This window comes from Orussus abietinus, unplaced genomic scaffold (genome assembly GCF_000612105.2).
Source record: "Orussus abietinus isolate OABI.00-Male unplaced genomic scaffold, Oabi_2.0 scaffold311, whole genome shotgun sequence".
NCBI classification, from domain to species: Eukaryota; Metazoa; Arthropoda; class Insecta; order Hymenoptera; family Orussidae; genus Orussus; species Orussus abietinus.
The window spans coordinates 40,351-62,446 of NW_019394487.1; the positions used below are offsets into that span (position 1 = coordinate 40,351).

Genomic DNA, 22,096 nt, shown 5'->3' on the forward strand with positions numbered 1-22,096 from the left:
TCGTGCACTGTACCGTCAAACGATCACCCACGAAATCTACCTAACTTAATTTCCAAATAAATTGCTTTGAAGCATCTGTATCAGAATTCTAAGTATGACATTAAAAATCAACAAATTCCGAATCCTCGGTCAAGTAGGGTTGATAAATATTCACATAAAACATCGTTAGGATCATCGATGGTTAATTGAAAATTTCGTGCTCCGTCCCATCAAACTATGAACCACGAAATCTAACTTCATTTTCAAACAAAATCCTTTGATGCATCCATATCAGTGTCTGAAGTATGGCATTGAAAATCCACAAAATCTAAATCCACGGTCAAGTAGGGTTCATAAATATCCACATAACATTATAAAATCCGGGTACGACATCCCGCGATCCAAGATAGCCGAATACCCAAACCAAGGTAAAACAAAAATATATTTGAGGGAACCCTTCATTGGCATTGAGAAAAGCGTGCCATAATTAGGCTCATCTAAGGTTAATTGAACGTTTGGTGCACTGTACCGTCAAACGATCAACCACGAAATCTACCTAACTTAATTTCCAAATAAATTGCTTTGAAGCATCTTTATCAGAATTCTAAGTACGACATTAAAAATCTACAAATTCCGAGTCCTCGATCAAGTAGGGTTCATAAATATCCCCAAAACTTACAAAAATACAATATCCAGCGACCTAAGATCGCCGAATACTCCAGCCAAGGTAAACAAAAATATATTTAACACATTTGCAACCGGCAAATTTTTTCCGTTTCAAATACTGAGTACCGGGGAAAATAATGAAATTCTGAAACTGGTTGCCGCAAACTTGTATCGTATCGTTAAAGGACGTGATCACGTCAGCGGCAATCAGGAATAGAATTTATAATGACGTCAATTCACGTCAGCGACAACCAGAAATAGAAATTAAAAAGACATAAATTCACGTCAGCGGTCGCAAATGTGTTAAGGGAACCCTTCTTTGGCACTGAAGAAAGCGTGCCATCATTAGGCTCATCTAAGGTTAATTGAACGTTTAGCGCACTATACCATCAAACTATCCCCCTCGAAATCTACCTAACTTAATTCCAAACAAAATGCTTCGACGCATCCATATCACGGTCCCAAACCTGGCATTTAAAATCCACATAGTCCAAATCCTCGGTCAAGTAGGGTTCATAAACATTCCCATGACATTGAAAAATCAGCGTACGATACCCAGCGATTCAAGATCGCCGCATAGCCAAATCGAGGTAAAACAAAAATATATTTAAGGGAACCCTTCTTTGGCACTGAAGAAAGCGTTCCATCGTTAGGCTCATCTAAGGTTAATTGTACGTTTGGTGCACTGTACCATCAAACTATCACCCACGAAATCTGCCTAACTTAATTTCCAAACAAAATGCTTCGACGCATCCATATCACGGTCCCAAACCTGGCATTTAAAATCCACATAGTCCAAATCCTCGGTCAAGTAGGGTTCATAAACATTCCCATGACATTGAAAAATCAGCGTACGATACCCAGCGATTCAAGATCGCCGCATAGCCAAATCGAGGTAAACCAAAAATATATTTAAGGGAACTCTTCTTTGGCACTGATGAAAGCGTTCCATCATTAGACTCATGTAAGGTTAATTGTACGTTTCGTGCACTGTACCATTAAACTATCACCCACGAAATCTGCCTAACTTAATTCCAAACAAAATGCTTCGACGCATCCATACCACTGTCCCAAACCTAGCATTTAAAATCCACATAATCCAAATTCTCGATCAAGTAGGGTTCATAAACATTCCCATAACATTGAAAAATCCGCGTACGACACCCAGCGATCCAAGATCGCCGCATACCCAAGCCAGAGTAAACAAAAATATATTTCCCGGAATCCTCGGTTGGCACCGAAGGAATCGTCCCTCGTGAGCGCAGGGATGCGGAATGGGGAAGGATCCAAAGGGTGTCGCTCGGTTTAGGCGCCGGGAGGAATATTCCGAGGTTTACTTATCATAGGCACATCAGCCGACACCCCATACATCAGCCGAGCTCCAATTCCGGAGTCCTCTGTACCCTGCAACCCTAACGCGCACGTTCTCCACAATGTTCAGATCCCGATGCAAGGCATCTAGACCCCCAACCATCTTTACAATCACTGGCCAACACCTCGCCCATGAACTTACATTCCGGTCTTCCAGCTGGTCCTGGGTTGCGGTTGGACGATTGGCGCGAAAGAATCCAAGAACTCCGGGTTTCCGGCCGATCGGGCAAATTCCTTAGGCAAATCTTCTCAGGGCACCGTCCAGTGGCGCGAATGCACAGAGTCCACTCGCGTGTCCACTCGGGTCGATATAGGTTATGTCGGGTCGCGTTAGGTCGTGTAGGGCTCCAGTGCCCACGCCGTGGTTAGGTCGTACGACCTTACCCGTTCTCCGGGAGCTTCGCCCACTGGGAGCTGATGGGACATCCGGCGCGCGACTCCCGGGAAGGACCTCGCGATAGCCGGTTATCGTCCGGCGTCGACGTAGAGGGGAGGAACCGTCCCCCCAGGGGGCGGACAACCCCGACCGAAGGCGTTCACTCGTTTCCTCTGTCACGCGCGCCCCGACCAGGCTGAGTCGAGACATCCGGTCATTACGCGGCGACGACGCGACGACCTCGCTGGCTCCCCAGCGAGTGAGCCTCGCTCCTGCCGCGCCAGCGCACTCACGCGGCCTCTCGCCGTACTAACGGGACTCGAAGAGCACCTCTACGAGAGACCGCCGTCGCCGCCCGCCACTTTGCGCCGACCCTGCGCGCCGTTCGCTGCGCCGCCCTGCGCGCTACGAGGGACGACCTGTCCCACCGACCGCTTTCCCGGCAACTGCGGCCACCACGACCAGCAGTCCCGGGGGTGGGCCGCGCAACTTACCGACGCACCGAGACACTTCCAAATTCCTGCGCCGCGGTGAGAGTAAAGTATGCTTCCAAGGATTATAAAGTCGATCCTGCGCTTCCCTAACCTCTGGGAAGACCTCTTCGTCGCGCTAATGCTCCGTTCGACGTGGGTCGATGTCTGAACCTGAGGTCATCCTGTCGGGAGAGGGGTCTTATTCAATCTTTCGATCGAATTACAGAAATTGTTCGGAAGTGCTCCCTTCGGATTGCGCCCTGAAAAACATCGATGGAACTTCACGTACATCTTTAGACCCTACGGAACTGAAGGTTTACATTAAAGAAGTCGTAAAGTGAAGAGATTGTCAGAAAATGTATTAATGCATGTGAGATTGTATGTATACTGCATTACTGGTATTTTACTTGAATTAAATGTAGGATTACGGTGTCATTTTTCGCGTGGCATGTAAGACCTTTACCGTGTATGTAAATCTACGGGTTACCTAGTAAATTTACATATTGATGCGGATTGAGATGATATGGAAAAGGCGCTAAGAAATCTAATCGACGTCGATAAATTAAAATTTGTCTATATCCTTTTTGATGGTAACATCATTTTCAATGCTCAAATGGTAACATTAGCTGGCGCCTCGCGTTACCGACATTTACATTTATGTTGAACTCTTTTACAGTCTATGTTGAGAATTATACGAACTGAAGCGTTACATATGTCATTGCAGTAAAGTAATGATGAAGATATCGATGTCAAACTGTCGAAATCCCGTGAATTCATTATTCTAACCACTGTTTAGAACCAACGTCGCCATCTGTCACGTTTAGCTAGAACTAAATTTTTTGCCCTAAAAACACGTGTTACCTACGGGACGAGAAAGCATTCTCTTTTAATCGTTAGTGAAAGTATTTTCCAGATTATCCCAACTGACTCGTACATACGTTCAGATGATCGAAATTCGTTTGAGGTTATCGTGGCCACGAAGCCTTATTAATAATATTTAATAACAAACGGGAACAAAAAGGATGGAAAAATACGAGTAGCATAGAGAGCCCTTCGAGATATTTCTAATCCATTTACTATTTCAGGAAATTAATCAGCAATGTTAATAGTAATGTTAAGTATTAGCGTTAATATGTTATATTTTACAGTACATTACAGTATGTTAAGTCACACTTAGCCATACAGATGGGCGTAATATACTTTGTGCTCACGTACCCACCAAACTCCGCTACGTAATAATAATAAAACCGGTACATAACCTTTGTAACATGTAACGTAATATATATATAATATAAAAGTAAGATTTGTATTACCATTTCCTCCGCAGCTATATGACACTGTTATGAAACGAATAACTTAACGTACACATTACATATCGGGAACATGTCATAGGTTATGTTAATATTATATAACTGCAATGCTAAGAAGTTTGTAATAATATTTCCGAGCGGTAATAATTCGACGTTATACGATATTAATGTATCTTTTGAATAACATTCGTGATATATCATGTTATTCCAGTGTTATGTAACTATGACATAATATGCTTGGTGGGTGTAAAACATGTTATAGGTTATGTTAATATTATATAACTGCAATGCTGAGAAGTTTGTAATAATGTTACCGAGCGGTAATAATTCGACTTTATACGATATTAATGTATCTTTTGAATATCATTCATTATATATCATGTTATTCCAGTGTCATATAAAATAATGTGCTTGGTGGGTACAAAAATAGAAACGTATTATACGTTGTAATATACACGTAGAAAACATATTATAGGTTATGTTAATATTATATAACTGCAATGCTGAGAAGTTTGTAATAATGTTACCGAGCGGTAATAATTCGACGTTATACGATATTAATGTATCTTTTGAATAACATTCATTATATATCACGTTATTCCAATGTTATATAACATAATGTGCTTGTTGGATAAAAAACTAGAAACGTATTATACATTGTAATATACACGTAGAAAACATGTTATAGGTTACGTTAATATGATATAACTGCAATGCTGAGACGTTTGTAATAATGTCACCGAACGGTAATAATTCGATGTTATATGATATTAATGTATCTTTTGAATAACATTCGTTATATATCATGTTGTTCCAGTGTCATATAACATAATGTGCTTGTTGGATAGAAAACTAGAAATGTATTATACGTTGCAATATGCACGTAAAAAACCATATATATTACGTGACGAAGAAAACGTAGGAAACTACGTATATTACATGATACTTTACTTACCCAATCCTGATGTCAATGCATGATAAACAACGAGCGGCTAGCAGTCCATACCTACATGGTTTGTTTGTTTTGCCTACACTTTCTACACTTTTGCGAAAAGTGTACCCTTTGGCGTTCGTTTTCACGGAAGTGACGCAGACGTCGCTGTTCGTTTTGCGAGGGCATCTACCCCGAGTGTACACTTTCTCTACACTTTCTACCCTCGATCCCGAGCGAGGGCAAGAAGGGTAGCCCGCGAATTTGGCGGCAAATTTAAAAATTGGAAAGACCAACAAACAGGAAAATACAAAGTTTGTCCCAAGATCACAAGATAATATAAATAGAAATAGAAGATAATATAAATAAAAAGAAAAGTGTAGTACCCTACTTACCATCGAGGGTAGAATCTGCAGTCAACGCGAACAAACCTAGTGTAAGCCGGGAATTCGGCGGCAAATTTGAAAATTGAAAAGACCAACAAACAGGAAAATACAAAGTTTACCCCAAGATCACAAGATAATAGAAATATAAATAGAAGATAATATAAATAAAAAGAAAAGTGTAGTACCCTACTTACCATCGAGGGTAGAATCTGCAGACTACGCGAACAAACCTGTAGTCAAAGCCGCGAAGGGGAGGACCTCGATGGACTTTGGCGACACTTGGAATTCGGATGACCGTCGGAGAGCGCGCGAATTAATCGGCGAGTGTAAACAAACCTTGGCGAGCGCGAGCCCCTGGTCTCGGAGCGCGTCGCTCGGCTCGGATCGGCTCGGACCGGCTCGGCAGAATGGGGAAGGTCGCGAAGACGCGCAGAGGCAACGGCAGCCGCGGCTCCGAGGCCGCCGAGGCCGGCCGGTGCCCCGATCAACCGAAGCCCAAGAAGAAGAAACGCAAGAAGGACCTCGAGGAACTCCGACGGAACGCCCTGGAAGCTCGACGGAAATTAGTGAGTACTTTTGAATTTTCATCTGCTCTGACGTTTCGATTCCAACTCGTGTCCCATTTGGGTTTTACAAACATAACGAGACGCGCAGATGACCTCCTATTCCGTTTTGATGTTATAATAGAGCTGTTTTAGACTATGGTTAATTGTATTGTGGAATACTTTCATGGTGGATTTATTTCAAAGGAATTTATGAAAGGTTCTTATTGAGGATTTATTCGGGATGGATTGGAATGTTTTGTGGTTATGTGCGGAAGGGCTGTTACATAACAAGACGCGAAGATGACTCTCTATTGCGTTTTGATTTTATAATAGAGCTGCTATAAGCTATGGTTAATTGTACTGCGGAATATTCTCACGGTGGATTTATTTCAAAGGAATTTATGAAAGGTTTAAGATGTACAAGCGGATTTTATTGCGGGTTTATTAGGGATGGATTGGAAAGTTTTGGGGTTATGTGCGGGAGGGCTGTTACTCGTAGGCTGATACATAACGACACGCGTAGATGGCTCTCTAATGCGTTTTGATTTTATAATAAAGCTGCTTTTAACTATGGTTAATTGTATCACGGAATATTTTCGCGGCGGATTTATTTCAAAGGAATTTATGAAAGATTTAAGGTGTACAAGCGGATTTTATTGAGGGTTTATTCGGTGTGGACTGAAATGTTTGGGGGTTATGTGCGGTAGAGCTGTTACATAACGAGACGCAAAGATGACTGTCTATTGCGTTTTGATTTTATAATAGAGCTGCTATAAAATATGGTTAATTGTACTGCGGGATATTTTCACGTTGGATTTTATTTCAAAGGAATTTATGAAAGATTTAAGGTGTACAAGCGGATTTTATTAAGGATTTATTCGGGGTGGAATGGAAAGTTTTGGGGTTATGTGCGAAAGGGCTGTTACATAACGAGACGCGTAGATGGCTCTCTATTGCGTTTTGATTTTATAATACAGCTGCTTTTAACTAAGGTTAATTGTATTGCGGGATATTTTCGCGTTGGATTTTATTTTAAAGGAATTTATGAAAGATTTAAGGTGTACAAGCGGATTTTATTAAGGATTTATTCGGGATGGATTGGAAAGTTTTGGGGTTATGTGCGGGAGGGCTGTTACTCGTAGGAACTCATGGTGAGCCGATCTTCGTGAGGTCACCTTAAGGCATGGCAGGACTTCTGAAAGACAGTATTGGCAGTCTCTATTAAATTTGATTAATGGTGACTCTGTTTATAAGAGATTTATTTGCAGACCGTCGTATTTTGAGGTTGATTTATTTGGAACTAATTTCTGATAGGTAGGAAGTAGGTGAAATGGTTTTGAAAATTTATACGGTGTTATTGAGGATTTGAGGTTATGTACGAGGGTTATGACGTCGCGTTCCGAAGGTCACTGTAGGACTCAGGACACGTAGATGATACTTCTGACAGTTTATGTTCAATTTTGGGAATAGATCAGCTCTGATTATGTGATTATTATTTGCAGCATGGATTATTTTAAACTTAATTCATTTGGAGTAGACATTTGACAGGTTGAAAATAGCGCGATTTTAATAGTAAATTAATGCGCAGTTAATAAGCAGTTATGTGATTTTTATTTGCAGAGTAGATTATTTTAAATTTAATTCATTCATACAAATTTAATTCATTAGACATTTGACAGGCTGAAAATAGCGCATTTTAATAATGAATTAATGAGCAGTTATGTGATTTTTATTTGCAGCGTAGATTATTTTAAATTCAATTCATTTGGAGTAGATATTTGACAGGTTGAAAATAGCGCATTTTAATAGTGAATTAATGCGCAATTAATGAGCAGTTATGTGATTTTTATTTGCAGCGTAAATTATTTTAAATTCAATTCATTTGGAGTAGACATTTGACAGGTTGAAAATAGCGCGATTTTAATAGTAAATTAATGCGCAGTTAATAAGCAGTTATGTGATTTTTATTTGCAGAGTAGATTATTTTAAATTCAATTCATTTGGAGTAGACATTTGACAGGTTGAAAATAGCGCATTTTAATAATGAATTAATGCGCAATTAACGAGCAGTTATGTGATTTTTATTTGCAGAGTAGATTATTTTAAATTTAATTCATTTGGAGCAAACATCAGACAGGTTGAAAATAGCACGTTTTTAATAGTGACTTAATGAGCAGTTATCCGTTGGCGAGAAATGTGATTATGTGCGAGAAAATTATGACACCAGCATTTTGGGACACTTGATGAAATTTCTATAATTCGTTAGGAACGAATCGGTGAAAGAAATTAATGTTGATTGACCCGAAGGTTCAATGGACTAATTAATAAATATTGAAACAGTCAAATAAGTAATAGCCGTTTTGTACATTCAAGGAGTATTAAAGTATATGAACAGTTGAGTATATAAACCAATGAAAGTTAATTTGCAAACTTCTATTTCTACGGTAAATCCTGCAATGTTTATTTCTACAAGTACTGCATTCTACTAATTCTCAAACTCTCGTTTCTAATAAGTCTGTTCACATTTTTTCGCATGTCCAAATTCCCATGGACCAGGTAAATTTACAAGCGGCTTGCATACGAATGAACGCATGCAGCGGTGCATATAATTGCAATGATGTTCGAAATAATGACGCAGCCACCGTCAACGTGTTGTCATCGATAATTGCAAATGCGTTGATTAATTAAAGTACCGCTTAATGAGCGAATACCGCACTCGCATCTCAGCGAAAATGAACTGAAGGACGGGAGATAAATCAATTAATAAGCGCAATTAACCTTTATGTCAATAACCGGAAATTGTTCCGTTGTTCAACAATCGTACCCATGGCAATAGATTCATCTCTCTTTTACGCTTCCGTCCCATTCTAAATACTTTCTATTATGCATCTGTTCACTTTTCAGATTGTTGTACTTGTACTTTCCCGGTAAAAGCATAATATGGTACGCGGTTAACATACAATCATACAGATAACTTTTGTGATAATTTGTTTTCTAAATGTGCTATTCATAAATCAATTAATAAGCGCAATTAACCTTTATGTCAATAACCGGAAATTGTTCCGTTGTTCAACAATCGTACCCATGGCAAAAGATTCATCTCTCTTTTATGCTTCCGTCCCATTCTAAATACTTTCTATTATGCATCTGTTCACTTTTCAGATTGTTATACCTGTACTTTCCCGGTAAAAGCATAATATGGTATGCGGTTATCATACAATCATACAGACAACTTTTGTTATAATTTGTTTTTTAAATGTGCGAATCAAAATAAATATTTGATTCCATGAAAACGTCAAAATGTAACGCAAGAAATAACTCACAAAGACGTTTGTTATTATCTATTTGGGGAATATGAAAAATTTTCATACACTGAGTGAGAGGAGCTGGTAAATAGGACAATTAGAATATGTTTTTTGTTAGAGAAACGCAATTAATTGTTTTATCTACTCATATTGGAAATACAATTTGGGCATGTTAAATGTACGACGATATATAATTACGTTAATAATAACAAAGTCGAATTTAAATACATAAATATGAAACATTTTTGTTATTTTTACTAGATAAGTACGGTAAACGCAAAATAGTTCATTTTTCTATGCCCAAAAAAGTAAAAATATATAGTAACCGTTACTGGGTTTCCCAGTTTGGGAAAAGAAAAAATGAGTTGTGCTGTAAAAGGTATCCGAGTTTTTTTTAGCTATGAAAATTAATAAAAATAGTTAACTTGACTAGATCTTTCTCTTAGTGTAGTAAGATGCAAAAAAATATCTGGTCAATGACATAAGGGATCGTAGGGCACATGAGTGCCGATCAAGTAATCGTATCGCTAATCGGTATTAACTGGAGAAATTACAATTTCTTTATAGTGAAACATGAGTGCCGATTTAATAATTGTATCCCTAATCGGCATTAACTGGAGAAATTACAATTAAAACATGAATGCCGACCTAGTAATATTATCGCTAATCGGCATTAACTGGAGAAATTACAATTTCTTTATAGCAAAACATGAATGCCGACCTAGTAATATTATCGCTAATCGGCATTAACTGGAGAAATTACAATTTCTTTATAGTGAAACATGAGAGCCGATTTAATAATTGTATCGCTAATCGGCATTAACTGGAAAAATTACAATTTCTTTATAGCAGAACATGAGTGCCGATCTAGTAATCTTATCGCCAATCGGCATTAACTGGATAAATTACAATTTCTTTATAGTAGTACATGAGTGCCTATCTAGTAATCGTACCGCTAATCGGCATTAACTGGAGAAATTACAATTTCTTTATAGCGAAACATGAGTGCCGATTTAATAATTGTATCGCTAATCGGCGTTAACTAGAGAAATTACAATTTCTTTATAAGCGGAACATGAGTGCCGATGAAGTAATCGTATCGCTAATCGGCATTAACTGGTGAAATGATAATTTCTTTATAGCGGATCATAAATGCCGATCTAGTCATTTTATCGTTAATCGGCATTAATGGATGAAATGATAATTTCTTTATAGCGGAAACGAGCGGCCCCGTTGAAGTCTCGAAAAAGCGGATTCACCAAAGCCTTGAGCAAGTTCGCTGATCAACGCCAAGAGAACGTAATTCTATTTCCACTTCATTTTTCAAATAACCTTGCCTCTTATTTGCCTTTGAGAAGAAATACAGAAATATTCATTATCTCACTTACAGGAGGAAAAGACTCAGGGAAAGACAAGAGGGAAGAGAGTAACGAAGAAATCAATATGCAGGAAGCTCCTTCCGGAACCGGTATGACTTTTTTCATTTTATGTTCTTGAACATTAATCGATCAGTAAATCTTCCGGGTCGGGATATGAAAGAGTCAGCCTATATATATATATACGAGAAGTCAAATCGTTAGTAAAAGTGTTCTCCCAATTGGGTGTACCGATTAGTTTGAAATTTTAACACGTTAATATGGAAACTCATGAAATTTCATTTTTTATACAAAATTTATTTACTTATTTAAATAATTTTAAATTCGTTTCCTCGTTGCCGCTTACGTGAATTCACGTCATTTTAAATTCTATTCCTGATTGCCGCTGACGTGAATTAACGTCCATAGCGATACACGATACAAGTTTGCGGCAACCAGTTTCAGAATTTCATTATTTTCCCCGGTACTCAGTATTTGAAACGGGAAAAATTTGCCGGTCGCGAATGTGTTAAGATTTATTAAAATACGTTTTATTATAAGTAATGTCAATTTAATGTTCTGTTGTAATGTTTATTCTTGGACAGACTGCGAAGCATTTGGTTGGCATTTACGAAAGGGGTGCTATGGGTGACGAGATTCGACTGCGTAAGTATTATTTTACATATGCAATTATGTTAAACAAAATAGGAACTAAATTGTATTCTTTCCCAGAGACTACAATATTGAGCCAGTCGAATAAGGCACGCCTTAACGATGACATCTTGAAGCTCATCAGTAAAGCTGATTCCGAGGACAAGTAAGTCCTCATAATTATATAAAACATACAATTCACTTTTTCTTTTTCAAAATATATGTATATTAATATGTGTTAAATACTCGTTGAAACTTGGACACGTATTACCTCATAAGTATGAAGTTATTCATCCTGTCCGAATGATGGAATCAATACTTAAACCAGACATTATAAAAATATAAAGTGTAAATAGTAGTCAAACAATGTCACTTGTTCCTGACAAGAGGTTTATTAGAAACTTACTTATCAGGAAATTCCAGATAATCAGTTTTTTTTATTAAGGTGAAGTGAAACACGTCAAGGTACTTGATCTTCTGCTTGAGCTTCTTGGAGTCTTAGAATCGAAAATGAAGAGTTTCAAGACCAAACTCGAATAATTTAGAATATAATAGAAATGGAATACTACAGAATCAGCTGGGAAAATATGGAAAATACTTTCACCAACGATTGGATAAGAGTACTGACTTGTCTCGGGGGTAACACGTGCTTTTAGAGCAAACATTTAGTTGCAGCTAAACGTCACAGATGGCGACATTGGTCCTAAACAGACGTTAGAATAATGAATTCACGGGATTTCGACAATTTTACATAAATCATAATTTTACCGAAATGACACATGGAACGCTTTAGTTCGTATAATTCTCAACGTAGACTGTAAAAGATCTCAAGATAGTTAGAAATATCGAGAACGGGACGCGCCAGCTTATGTTACCACTTTAATATTAAAAATGACGTTACCCTCAAAATAAGTATAGATGAATTATAATTTATCGACCTCGATTAAATTTCTCAGCGCCTTTCATATCATCTTAATGATATCTAATCATTCTCTTTAAAGTAGAACTTCACTTCCAACGTCCGTCGTGGCGCCTATTTTTTATTTAATTAACATCGGGTATTAAAGTTCTTTGTTGAATGAATTATAATAGTTTCTTTTGAAATCCCTTTAGGAAGTCCGTGGACGATGTCTTCGATGGAAAGAAGTCTTCCGAGGAGTGCGACCAAGTCGATGACCCACCACCCAGATTTCCGATTAACAAAGTCAGTCCTGTCTTCGGCCAAGCGATCAAGTGAGTCCTCCGATACCTCCCTAGTAGAATAGAATAATTTCTAAATATTTCTTTGTAATCTTTGCTAAATATCTCAAGCGACGGATTTTGTAAGATCCCTTGTAGATTTCATTCGAAGATATCTGAAATATTTGTTGTCACTCAATGACATATTCAGTTTCAATGATTTATAAACATACAGAGAAANTGGAGGTAATATTATATAAATATTATAGGGATAATATTCTAAAGTAAACGTTTTGCAAATATTTCAAATGTCTGGTAAATATTTAGAAAATGTACGATATTCGTTGAATATATAGAAAATGTAGGACAAATATTTTGTACTACTAGGGCTATTTCATTTGCATGAACGTGGCAAACCTTCTAATGCATGTCTATTGTCCTCTAGTAATTGGAAAAGTATCGCAGTTGATAAGAAACGGCAATCGGAGAGTCCATTAGCGTCGGATGTTCAGAAAAAGTTGCGGGAAACTATCCTACCGAAATCAAATGCGCGTGTCGATGTCCCGAAGGAAAACAAATGCAGAAGAAAACTCTTCGACGATGATGGAGATAAGTTTCCATCGTTGGATTCATCCGCTGTTGACGAAATTCGGTAATGATTACAATACATTTCAAGGGTACCATGTACCGCTAACAAGAGACTATTAAGGTGAAGTAAAATCCCATCAAATCAGTCGACTCGAATGAGACACTTTTTTTTTAAAGATATGAGATAGAATTGCTTGAAACTTTGACTTGTGAGTACCTAAGAATTTTCCTGACACTTTCAAAATTCGGATTTTTTAAATAATTTGTAACTCTGCCCAGACCAGAACCAAAATGACGTCGACTTCTCATTTTTCGATTGATATTCAATTATTGAAGGCTCTAATATGAGATATGAAAATGCCAGGACAATTGTACGACAATTTAGAACACTGTGGTATATGAGAAACTCGCATTTGAAAGGGATAAAGGCAAAAAAGGTGTCTTATGCGCTTCTATGCCAAAACGATGGTAATGCGAAGTCTCGGAGCGATCATTTAATTGCCACGGAAATCACAGAGGGCGCAGGGTGTCCCTCTGCAGTCAATTAGGGCCTCGGAAACCATGTATCCAGGGGATTTCTGGAGTTTTACTTCGATTTCTTTATAATTATTGTACGAAGACGACAGAGTATGCCATTTAGTACAATACTCAATATAATTCAACACGGCTGTCGATATAAAAACGACTGTCGGCAACATAAGTGTTTAGAAAAACCTATTTTATCGACGTCTGTCAAGTTCCTCGACGTGTTTCATTTCACCTTAAGATGAATGATTTACTTAACATTCAAGGATTGTGTCATACTTCGAATTGTGTATACGATTTGTTAATCGTGCAGTAAATAAATATCGGGAAATATTTACGTTTTTAATCCAGATTAACTTAGATGTTAACTTTTACCTACGGTTAAGTAATCAATGATTTAACCGAGGTTGATGAAACCGAGCACAACAGTTTCAGATGTACTTAGATCTAATGTACAGAATGAGCTTACTTGTGTTATGTCAAATAATTGTAGACTATTTTAAGACTCTTATTGTAAGATCGATTCGATCAATTCAATTGACTTCAGCATCCTCTTAAGTATTGACGGTAGGACATCAAAAGACAAAGCACAAATACAGGAAATTTAAATTATACTGCATATACAAAGTCGCAGTGAACGTATTATTTATTAGTCACATTTATAACATTGAATGGAATGAAAATTTTATTTAATACAGCCTGTCCTCCACGTGTAGCAGCTAGTACACGTATATCATCCTTAGAACTCCCATTTTGCATTTCAATTTTATAAAAATTAAACCAAAGAAACAAACGCGATTACATTACAATAATGAGATTTTAGAAAAAAGAAGTCACATACTCTGAGTTAATTAGGCAAGAAAATTAAATCGCGAGAGCTTGATTTTATAAAAACTCTGCTTCTGATGGTTTTATTATTGATAGCACTTCTGGTTCTTATGTACTGTTGTGTATGATGACCTTAGAGTTGATTAGAAGAGTCGAATGTTACTTATTATTGGTTGCTACACGTGGCTATTACCACAAGGCCTGGTTTCAATATTCGTGATTGATCAGAAAGTAAACAGAAAGATTCTTCCAGATTCTCCCCTGGTGTCTCTTCCGGGAGCGCGCTTGACACTATCACAGAGGAATCGCCGAATAATAGTACACACCTGGAAGAGCAAGATGATGAGAAAAAAAGAGGCCCAGAGTTCCAAAACATCGGATGGGCGCCTACGGTTCGATACGAAGATCTCTGTGCTACAATTTGCAAGGAGAACTTCGAGGACTGCCGCTATGACTTCCCACATTCAGGTAATTTGAATTCCACATTTTTATTCATATTATTAAGGTGATATGAAGCCTATGTATATATATATATGTATATCTGAGAGGGGAATTTGATGTATCGATTCGTTTCAAATGTTAACACGTGAACATAGAGGCCTTAAAGTAGGTTCTAAGACTCATGAAATTTCATTTTTCATCAAAAATGTATTTATCATGGACTAGAACCATCATGGCGTGGCCTGTGCACGTTTTCGATGTTTTACGCTTCTAGGAGAGTTTAGAATCGAAAACGAAGAGTTTCAGGACCTAGCACCATTGCCTATGGAATGATTTACATGAGAGAGAAAATCCGAAAATCCTAAAGAAGCACTTATCACACTAGGTATTTTTACCATTTCATCCGAAACATTATATCCACGTTTTTCTATTCCAGATCCGGTAAACAATGCCAAACGTGCCCTTCTAGGAGTTTATGCCGACTCCTATCGACACAATTTGCTGTGCAAAAAGTCCAGAACTGCGGCGAGGAACATTCAAGAGAAACCTTACGGAAGGTACGAATCATCAGATTGCGAGGAGGTCGACTTTGAGGTTCAAGCTTGCACTCGTGGGATCACCGACGAACTTGATGATGTCTGCACCTTGACGAGCTCCATGCTTCACACCACGGATGCAAAACGCTCGCCTGCCGGGAAAGCGAAGGAAAACGATTTGATGTCCTCGTTACGGGTGAACATCGACGAGGAACACACATTTGGTGAGAAGGCGTCGACGACTAGCGCCGATGTCGAGGAAGTCACTGATAGGCGAAAGCGAAAGAGGACGAGCAAGAACAAATTCAACAAATGTGCCTTTGTATACGATGGCTCGTGCGAAGGATCACCAGGAGTCGGGAGGAGCTTGGAGAACCTCGAGGCTGCCAGAGATGGTCATCTTTCCATGGAGCTTGATCCTCTAACTCTGCGGTTCCTGGACGACGTGAAGAAGAAGATGGACGACAACGAGAGGAAGTCGGTATTTCCTAAAGAGGTCTTGCCCTCTCCACCTCCGGAGAGAAACCCGACAAAGCGTTACTTGGGGGACCCCCTGCGCAGACATCTGGTGAACCATCAGGTACCGAGCAGCAGTCGCGCTAATGAGAAAGCGGAGCTTTTCATCGAAGAGGCCAGCTTGGATATGCACCGGCGACGCCGAATGCCGAAGAGCTTAGCTATGAAGTCCTCTAAAAGGCACCTCCCTGCGATACTTCGGCGAAGCGGGAACCGGGGATTCTCCAGAAAGGCGGCTGTCTCTGACCCGGTTGAACATTTCTTTAACGATGAACTGGAACACTCGGCCGCGTCCGTCAACGTCAACGAGGTGCGCGACGTTGATGTCGAACGGAATCAGATAACAAAGGAACGGGAAACTTCCTCGGTGAACCTGCAGACACCGAGCGTCATAAACGAGATATTTAGACGCAACAATCCTGCCCTGAAGTCCAAGGTATAAGGCTTAGAGCTGTAGGGACTTCGTACTCAAATTCTGGCTTTATCGCCAATTTATTAGCTTTTCCACTTTATTTAACTGACTACTTTAAGGGGATGTGAAAGCGGTATCCGAAAGCTAAATCGTTCATAAAACTTTTCATAGAACTGGGTGTCTCAAATCGTTTCTTACTTTAAAACGGGAATGGAGACCCTAAGGTAGGTCCTGAAACTCGCGAAATTTCACTTTTTGTAAACTATTTTTAAAATACCTATGAAGAAATTTGAAAAGAATTTAAATTTCATGAGTTTCAGGACCTTCCTTATAGTCTCCCTATTCACGGTTTAAAGTTTTAAACTATTCGGTAAACCGAATTGAGAGAACAGTTTTATAAACAAAACCTCTTCGACGCCACTTTCACATTACTTTAAGGTGATATGAAAGAGTCAGCCTATGTATATCTGAGAGGTTAAGTCATTGGTAAAAGTATTCTCTTAATTGGATGTACCGATTAGTTTGAAATTTCACCACGGGGATGTGGAGGCCCTGAAGTAGGTCCTGAATCTCATGAAATTTCATTTTTCGCCAGAAATGTATTTATTTATCATGAGCCAGAATCAACATGGCGTGGTACGTGAACGTTTTCAATGTTTTACGCCTCTTGGAGGCTTACAATCGAAAATGAAATGTTTCAGGACCTAGCTCGAACAATTTAGAATACCATAGAAATGCAATATTACAGACTACGATGAGGAAGTATGGAAAATACTTTCACCAACGATTGCAAGAGCTTGTCTCGGGGCTAACGCGTGTTTTTGGAGCATAAATTTAATTGCAGCTAAGCGTCACAGATGGCGACATTGGTCCTAAACAGTCGTTAGAATAATAAATTCACGGGATTCCGATAGTTTTACGTCGATCTTTTCGTCATTACTTCACTGAAATAAATATGGAACGCTTCAGCTCATATAATTCTCCACGTAGACTGTAAAAGACTTCAAGATAAACATAAATGTCGGAGACTTAGACTCAAAAATGAAGAGTTTGATATACATATATGACACTTTCATAACACTTTAACTCGGCGTTGAATTTTAAGGGATTTGGGATGATCATCTAACAAATTATCTCCTAAAGCATCATTGCAGAAGGCAATCATGCCAAAGAGAACATCAACGGGCATTTGTTAGATGATGTTCTGTTATAAATGAGAGTTATAGCTTCAGTTGGTTCCAACTCTTGCGAAGGAATAAGCAGAATGTGATTTTCTTGGAAATTTTAAAATCTCTTATCCTATTCGGTTTCATAATAGGGAAGTTATCGACCTCTTTATTAACAATAAATATTTACACCATCAGGTACACTTCATGAAGGCGAAATACAGAGTTAACACCAGGAGCGCCCACAACAGCGCCAATGCGCTGGAACTAATTAAGAAGATCCGCAGCGATCCAACCTCCGGTTTCCTCAACTTGCTAAATAGCCCATCCTCCAGGAATCGTTTCTCCAACTCTTCGGAAATTGAAGACATAAGATTGAACAATTTCCAGAACGACTCGAGGAACCTATTCAGTAGGAACAATTCGAACCGACAAAATCATTCGAGTAGAACTTCCTATGAATCCGGAGAATCGTCCGATCGAAGAAGCTCCAAAGAAAATTTTTCCATTGATTTTGGAAACGTCACCAATACGACACATCATAACGAACTATACAAACTGTTGACTAGAGATAAAGACAAACACCAGGATCGGGAATCATCACGACAGCCGAAAGAACCTGCAGCGCACGTCAGGTTTCAGGATCATGCCCCACAAAATCGCCCAAAGAACCCACGGAGATCTACAATGAATTACGTGCATCAACAGACCTTCCAAACTTCGCCTATTGAAAATATCCCAACCCCACAAATAGTACGAGACGCTGACTTGTCTAGGGAAAATGTGCTAATCCCAAATGGAGTGCACAAGAGCTATCAACGTGTTCCGGAGTCCAAGCCCTCTAGTATCTCAAATTTTCTGGAAAATGAGACTAAAGTCGATTTAGTTAGCGCCAAAAAGCCGCAGGTCCACGTGGTAACCTTCGAACCGAAGCAGGACGGACATCTTCAAGCTACCCGAAACCCAACCTATCAGCAGCAACATAATCAGCACCAACCCCAAAACAATCATCAAGTGCAACCCAATCTAAACCATCAGAATTTCATCCAATCTCATAGTTCTTATATGCCCCAACATTATAGAAACACGTGCTTGCAGCCACCTCACAGTTCCCACCAAAAAGGGCCTTCAGGTATGAGATTAGTAGACTACAATCAAGACCTTCAGGTGATATGAAAGAGTCAGCCTGTATATGTCTGAAAGGTCCCAATCGTTGGGGAAAGTATTATCCGAATTGAGTGCACCGATTAGTTTGAAATTTCACCACGGGAATGTGGAGGCCCTAACGTAGGTCCTGAAACTCATGAAACTTCATTTTTCATCAAAAATTCATTTATTTATCAGGAATTAGAACCGTCGTGGCGTGGCCTGTGCACGTTTCTGATGTTTTACGCTTCTTGGAGACTTTTATTCGAAAATGAAGAGTTTCAAGATCTAGCTAGAATAATTTAGAATATCGTAGAAATGGAATACTAGAGAGTCAGGTGGGAAAATATGGAAAATACTTTCACCAACGATTGCAAGAGAGTGCTGAAGGGTCCCGCAGGTAATGCGTGTTTTTAGAGCAAAAAAATTAGTTCTAGCTAAACGTCACAGATGGCGACGTTGGTACTAATAGTCGTCAGAATAATGAATTCACGGGATTTCGACAGTTTTATATCCATCTCTTCGTCAATACTTGACCGAAATGACATATAAAACGCTTCAGTTCGTATAATTTTCAACGTAGACTGTAAAAGACTTCAACATAAATATAAATGTCGGTAACGGGACGTGCCACCTTACGTTACCACTTGAGTATTCAAAATGACGTTACGACAAAATAGTGTATAAATGAATTTCAATTTATCGACCTCGATGAAATTTCTCGGCGCCTTTCATATCATCTTCTGTAGAACGAATTGGGAGTTCAGCGTGTTATCTCTGGTGATGTTTCCACAGGACACAATGCTACCGTGAAGGTGGAGGAGGAACAGAATGTGCGCAGGTATCCGGTCTACATAAGTGCTGGTGGTCGACATGGAGTAGGGCAAAATGTACAAACTAGGCGGATGAATGTGGATGAACATCAGGGTCCTAGTCACGGTCATGAACAACGTCATATGTTCGTCCAAGCTTCCCAACCCAAGGTAATCTTCGTGTCTAATCATGTAGCGCAATATGATGGCAGAATTATTCATAAGGAAGACCTCCAGGTACACAAGCAATTCGTGAACGTTACCGACATGCGTCATGAAGGTGCGAATGTCTCGGGAATCGCGTTCCAGACTTGCCAGGGGTCAACCTCTCATTATGGCCAGGCAACATCAGCGATATACGAGAACGAAGTTCATCAGGAACGGAACCTACCAGCTGGTGGTCAGTTTATTCCTCAAAATAGTGGTCAAAACCTTCGGTATACGGAGAACTTCTGCCAAGGTGTCCCTAATGAGGTAACCAACGCTGGAGGGAAGTCTGCGATGTTCCACGAAGGACCTCCAGGGAGGAAATTAGCTGATGATGTGACCCAATGGGTCAAGCAAAATTGTACCGTGGTACCGAAAGAGTTCCCCTTTGGGAGTGACGGGAATTGCTCGAGAACTGCTCAGGACTTGGGGAATCAATCACAAGGGCGAATGCAATATGTTGAAAGTATGCCTGACCAGGGTAACGCTTTCCCTATGAAGATTCAACTCGCTGATGGGCGCGTGGGTATCTTTATACCCAAAGGATGCGCCATTCAAAATGTTGCTCAGCAGCAAGCCTCGGAGAGTAAGTGCAACGTGATCATCCCCGAGAATGGTAGCACGGAGAAATTCGGATTCAGTGTCCCGTATCCACAGGCTGGATGCAATTGGAATCAGGTACGAGACTCGAATGTCGTAGTTTTATAATAAATTGAGGTGAGAATAATTAATTAATAAAACAGAGTAAATATATTGAGCAAGGCATCTTGATTCACTTATGAAAGAAATTCTTATGTAGATGCAATTGGAATCAGGTACGAGACTCGAATGTCGTAGTTTTATAATAAATTGAGGTGAGAATAATTAATTAATAAAACAGAGTAAACATATTGAGCAAGGCATCTTGATTCACTTATGAAAGAAATTCTTATGTAGATACAATTTAAATCAGGTACGAGACTCGAATGTCGTAGTTTTATAACATATTAATTTGTGAATAACTAATTAATAAAACAGTAAATATATTGAGGAAGGCATCTCGATTCACTTATGAAACAAATTCTTATTTAGATGCAATTGGAATCAGGTATGAGACTCGAATGTCGTAGTACACTTCTTCAGTTATATAATATGAATGTTACATATTTATAAATATTGTCATTCGTTTCATTTTGTATAACTGTTAGCGCATTAACGCGTATTAAAAGTTAAAGACTATGCATTGTTAATAATGAATTATATTTACGTATGAAGAAATCAATTCTTCAGTNTTGCCGCTGACGTGAATTCACGTCATTTTTAATTCTATTCCTGATTGCCCCTGACGTGAATTCACGTCCATAACGATACACGATAAAAATTTGCGGCAACCAGTTTCAGAGTTTCATTATTTTCGACGGTACTCAGTATTTGAAACGGAGAAAATTTGCCGGTCGCGAATGTGTTAAGGGGACGAAGAGTAATTTTAGTTCTAAGTGTGGCCAGATAAAAACGAAACCTCCATCAGAGCCGATGAAACAATGTGATTTGGAAATTTCATGTGGAGATTTTATAAATGCCGGTCAAAACTACATTTCTCGTATCTGTGCCGACGACGTTAACCCTATGAACACGGAGCCTTTTCGACGTATGGGCGAAATTCGTCTGACCGCGCAGGCAATATTGGACCAAATTGCCGCTGACGTGAATTCACGTCATTTTTAATTCTATTCCTAAAATGGCAGGCATTTTCAGTTTTTCAACGTTAAATTTGTAATTATTAAATCAGAAATTATCAGAATGATATATAATTTAGATTCGAAATTATAAGGTAGACATTATAAGAGTTTATTGGTTTAATTAAAAATCACAGAAATGTTGAAAAATGTTCGCGTAAAAGCTGTTTATAATTCGAGCAGTGGTTGAGAGTGAAAATTTATATAGTAATTTGCAATGTCGAAATTGTTATTTATGAATAACGTTTAAATGTTGAATTATTGAACTGAATTTACCTGGTGTATGTTTCATTTTCAGATGTACAACGGAGCTGACACGTATCAGTAACAACATTCTCGGTATATTATCCCCAATGGCTAATATTCGCCTAATATTTAAGCGCGAATTATGTATCATAAGTTAATAGTCGCTTGGAATCATGCAAATGTAATATTCGTATTAGGAATCGCACTTTCGTAGTAATAAGGAAAGGCCGGCGGAGGACGCCTGCGAAGTATATAATTTATTTCTTAAAATTTATTTCGTTACACATTTGTAAGAGATTAATTTGTCATTATACATTTCTGTAGAGTACCGAAAACCTCGGTAAGATACGGGAGTATATTATTAGTGAAATCGAAATTCTAATAAAATAATTCTGTTGAACGAAATCCCGAGGGAAGGGAATTTTCCTTTT

The 22,096-nt window shown here is 38.8% G+C and overlaps 1 protein-coding gene across 3 annotated transcripts; it reads left to right on the forward strand.

The window, feature by feature from the left end:
* Window positions 1-5,624: 5,624 nt before the first annotated feature.
* Window positions 5,625-22,070, forward strand: LOC105700648. Of its 3 annotated transcripts, none has more exons than XM_023432510.1 (13): window positions 5,626-6,058; window positions 10,558-10,641; window positions 10,733-10,810; window positions 11,303-11,363; window positions 11,430-11,514; window positions 12,462-12,581; window positions 12,973-13,179; window positions 14,722-14,936; window positions 15,346-16,397; window positions 17,738-18,671; window positions 19,481-19,668; window positions 19,735-20,382; window positions 21,718-22,070. In XM_023432510.1, exons 1-13 carry the CDS (start codon window positions 5,900-5,902, stop codon window positions 21,745-21,747), a joined length of 3,861 nt encoding a protein of 1,286 aa, XP_023288278.1. In that variant the 5' UTR covers window positions 5,626-5,899; the 3' UTR covers window positions 21,748-22,070. The 3 variants fall into 3 exon arrangements, with proteins under 3 accessions (XP_023288276.1, XP_023288278.1, XP_012282115.1); XM_012426692.2 differs by having other exon boundaries at window positions 19,807-20,382; XM_023432508.1 differs by having other exon boundaries at window positions 5,625-6,058; window positions 19,481-20,382.
* Window positions 22,071-22,096: the final 26 nt, after the last annotated feature.

Bases quoted from the DNA above. Each gene is read 5' to 3' on its own strand.
- LOC105700648 (XM_023432508.1), top strand. From the start codon at position 5,900: ATGGGGAAGGTCGCGAAGACGCGCAGAGGCAACGGCAGCCGCGGCTCC. The intron at 10,642-10,732 runs GTAATTCTATTT...TCTCACTTACAG, and splicing joins CTGATCAACGCCAAGAGAAC to GAGGAAAAGACTCAGGGAAA. The intron at 12,582-12,972 runs GTGAGTCCTCCG...ATTGTCCTCTAG, and splicing joins GTCTTCGGCCAAGCGATCAA to TAATTGGAAAAGTATCGCAG.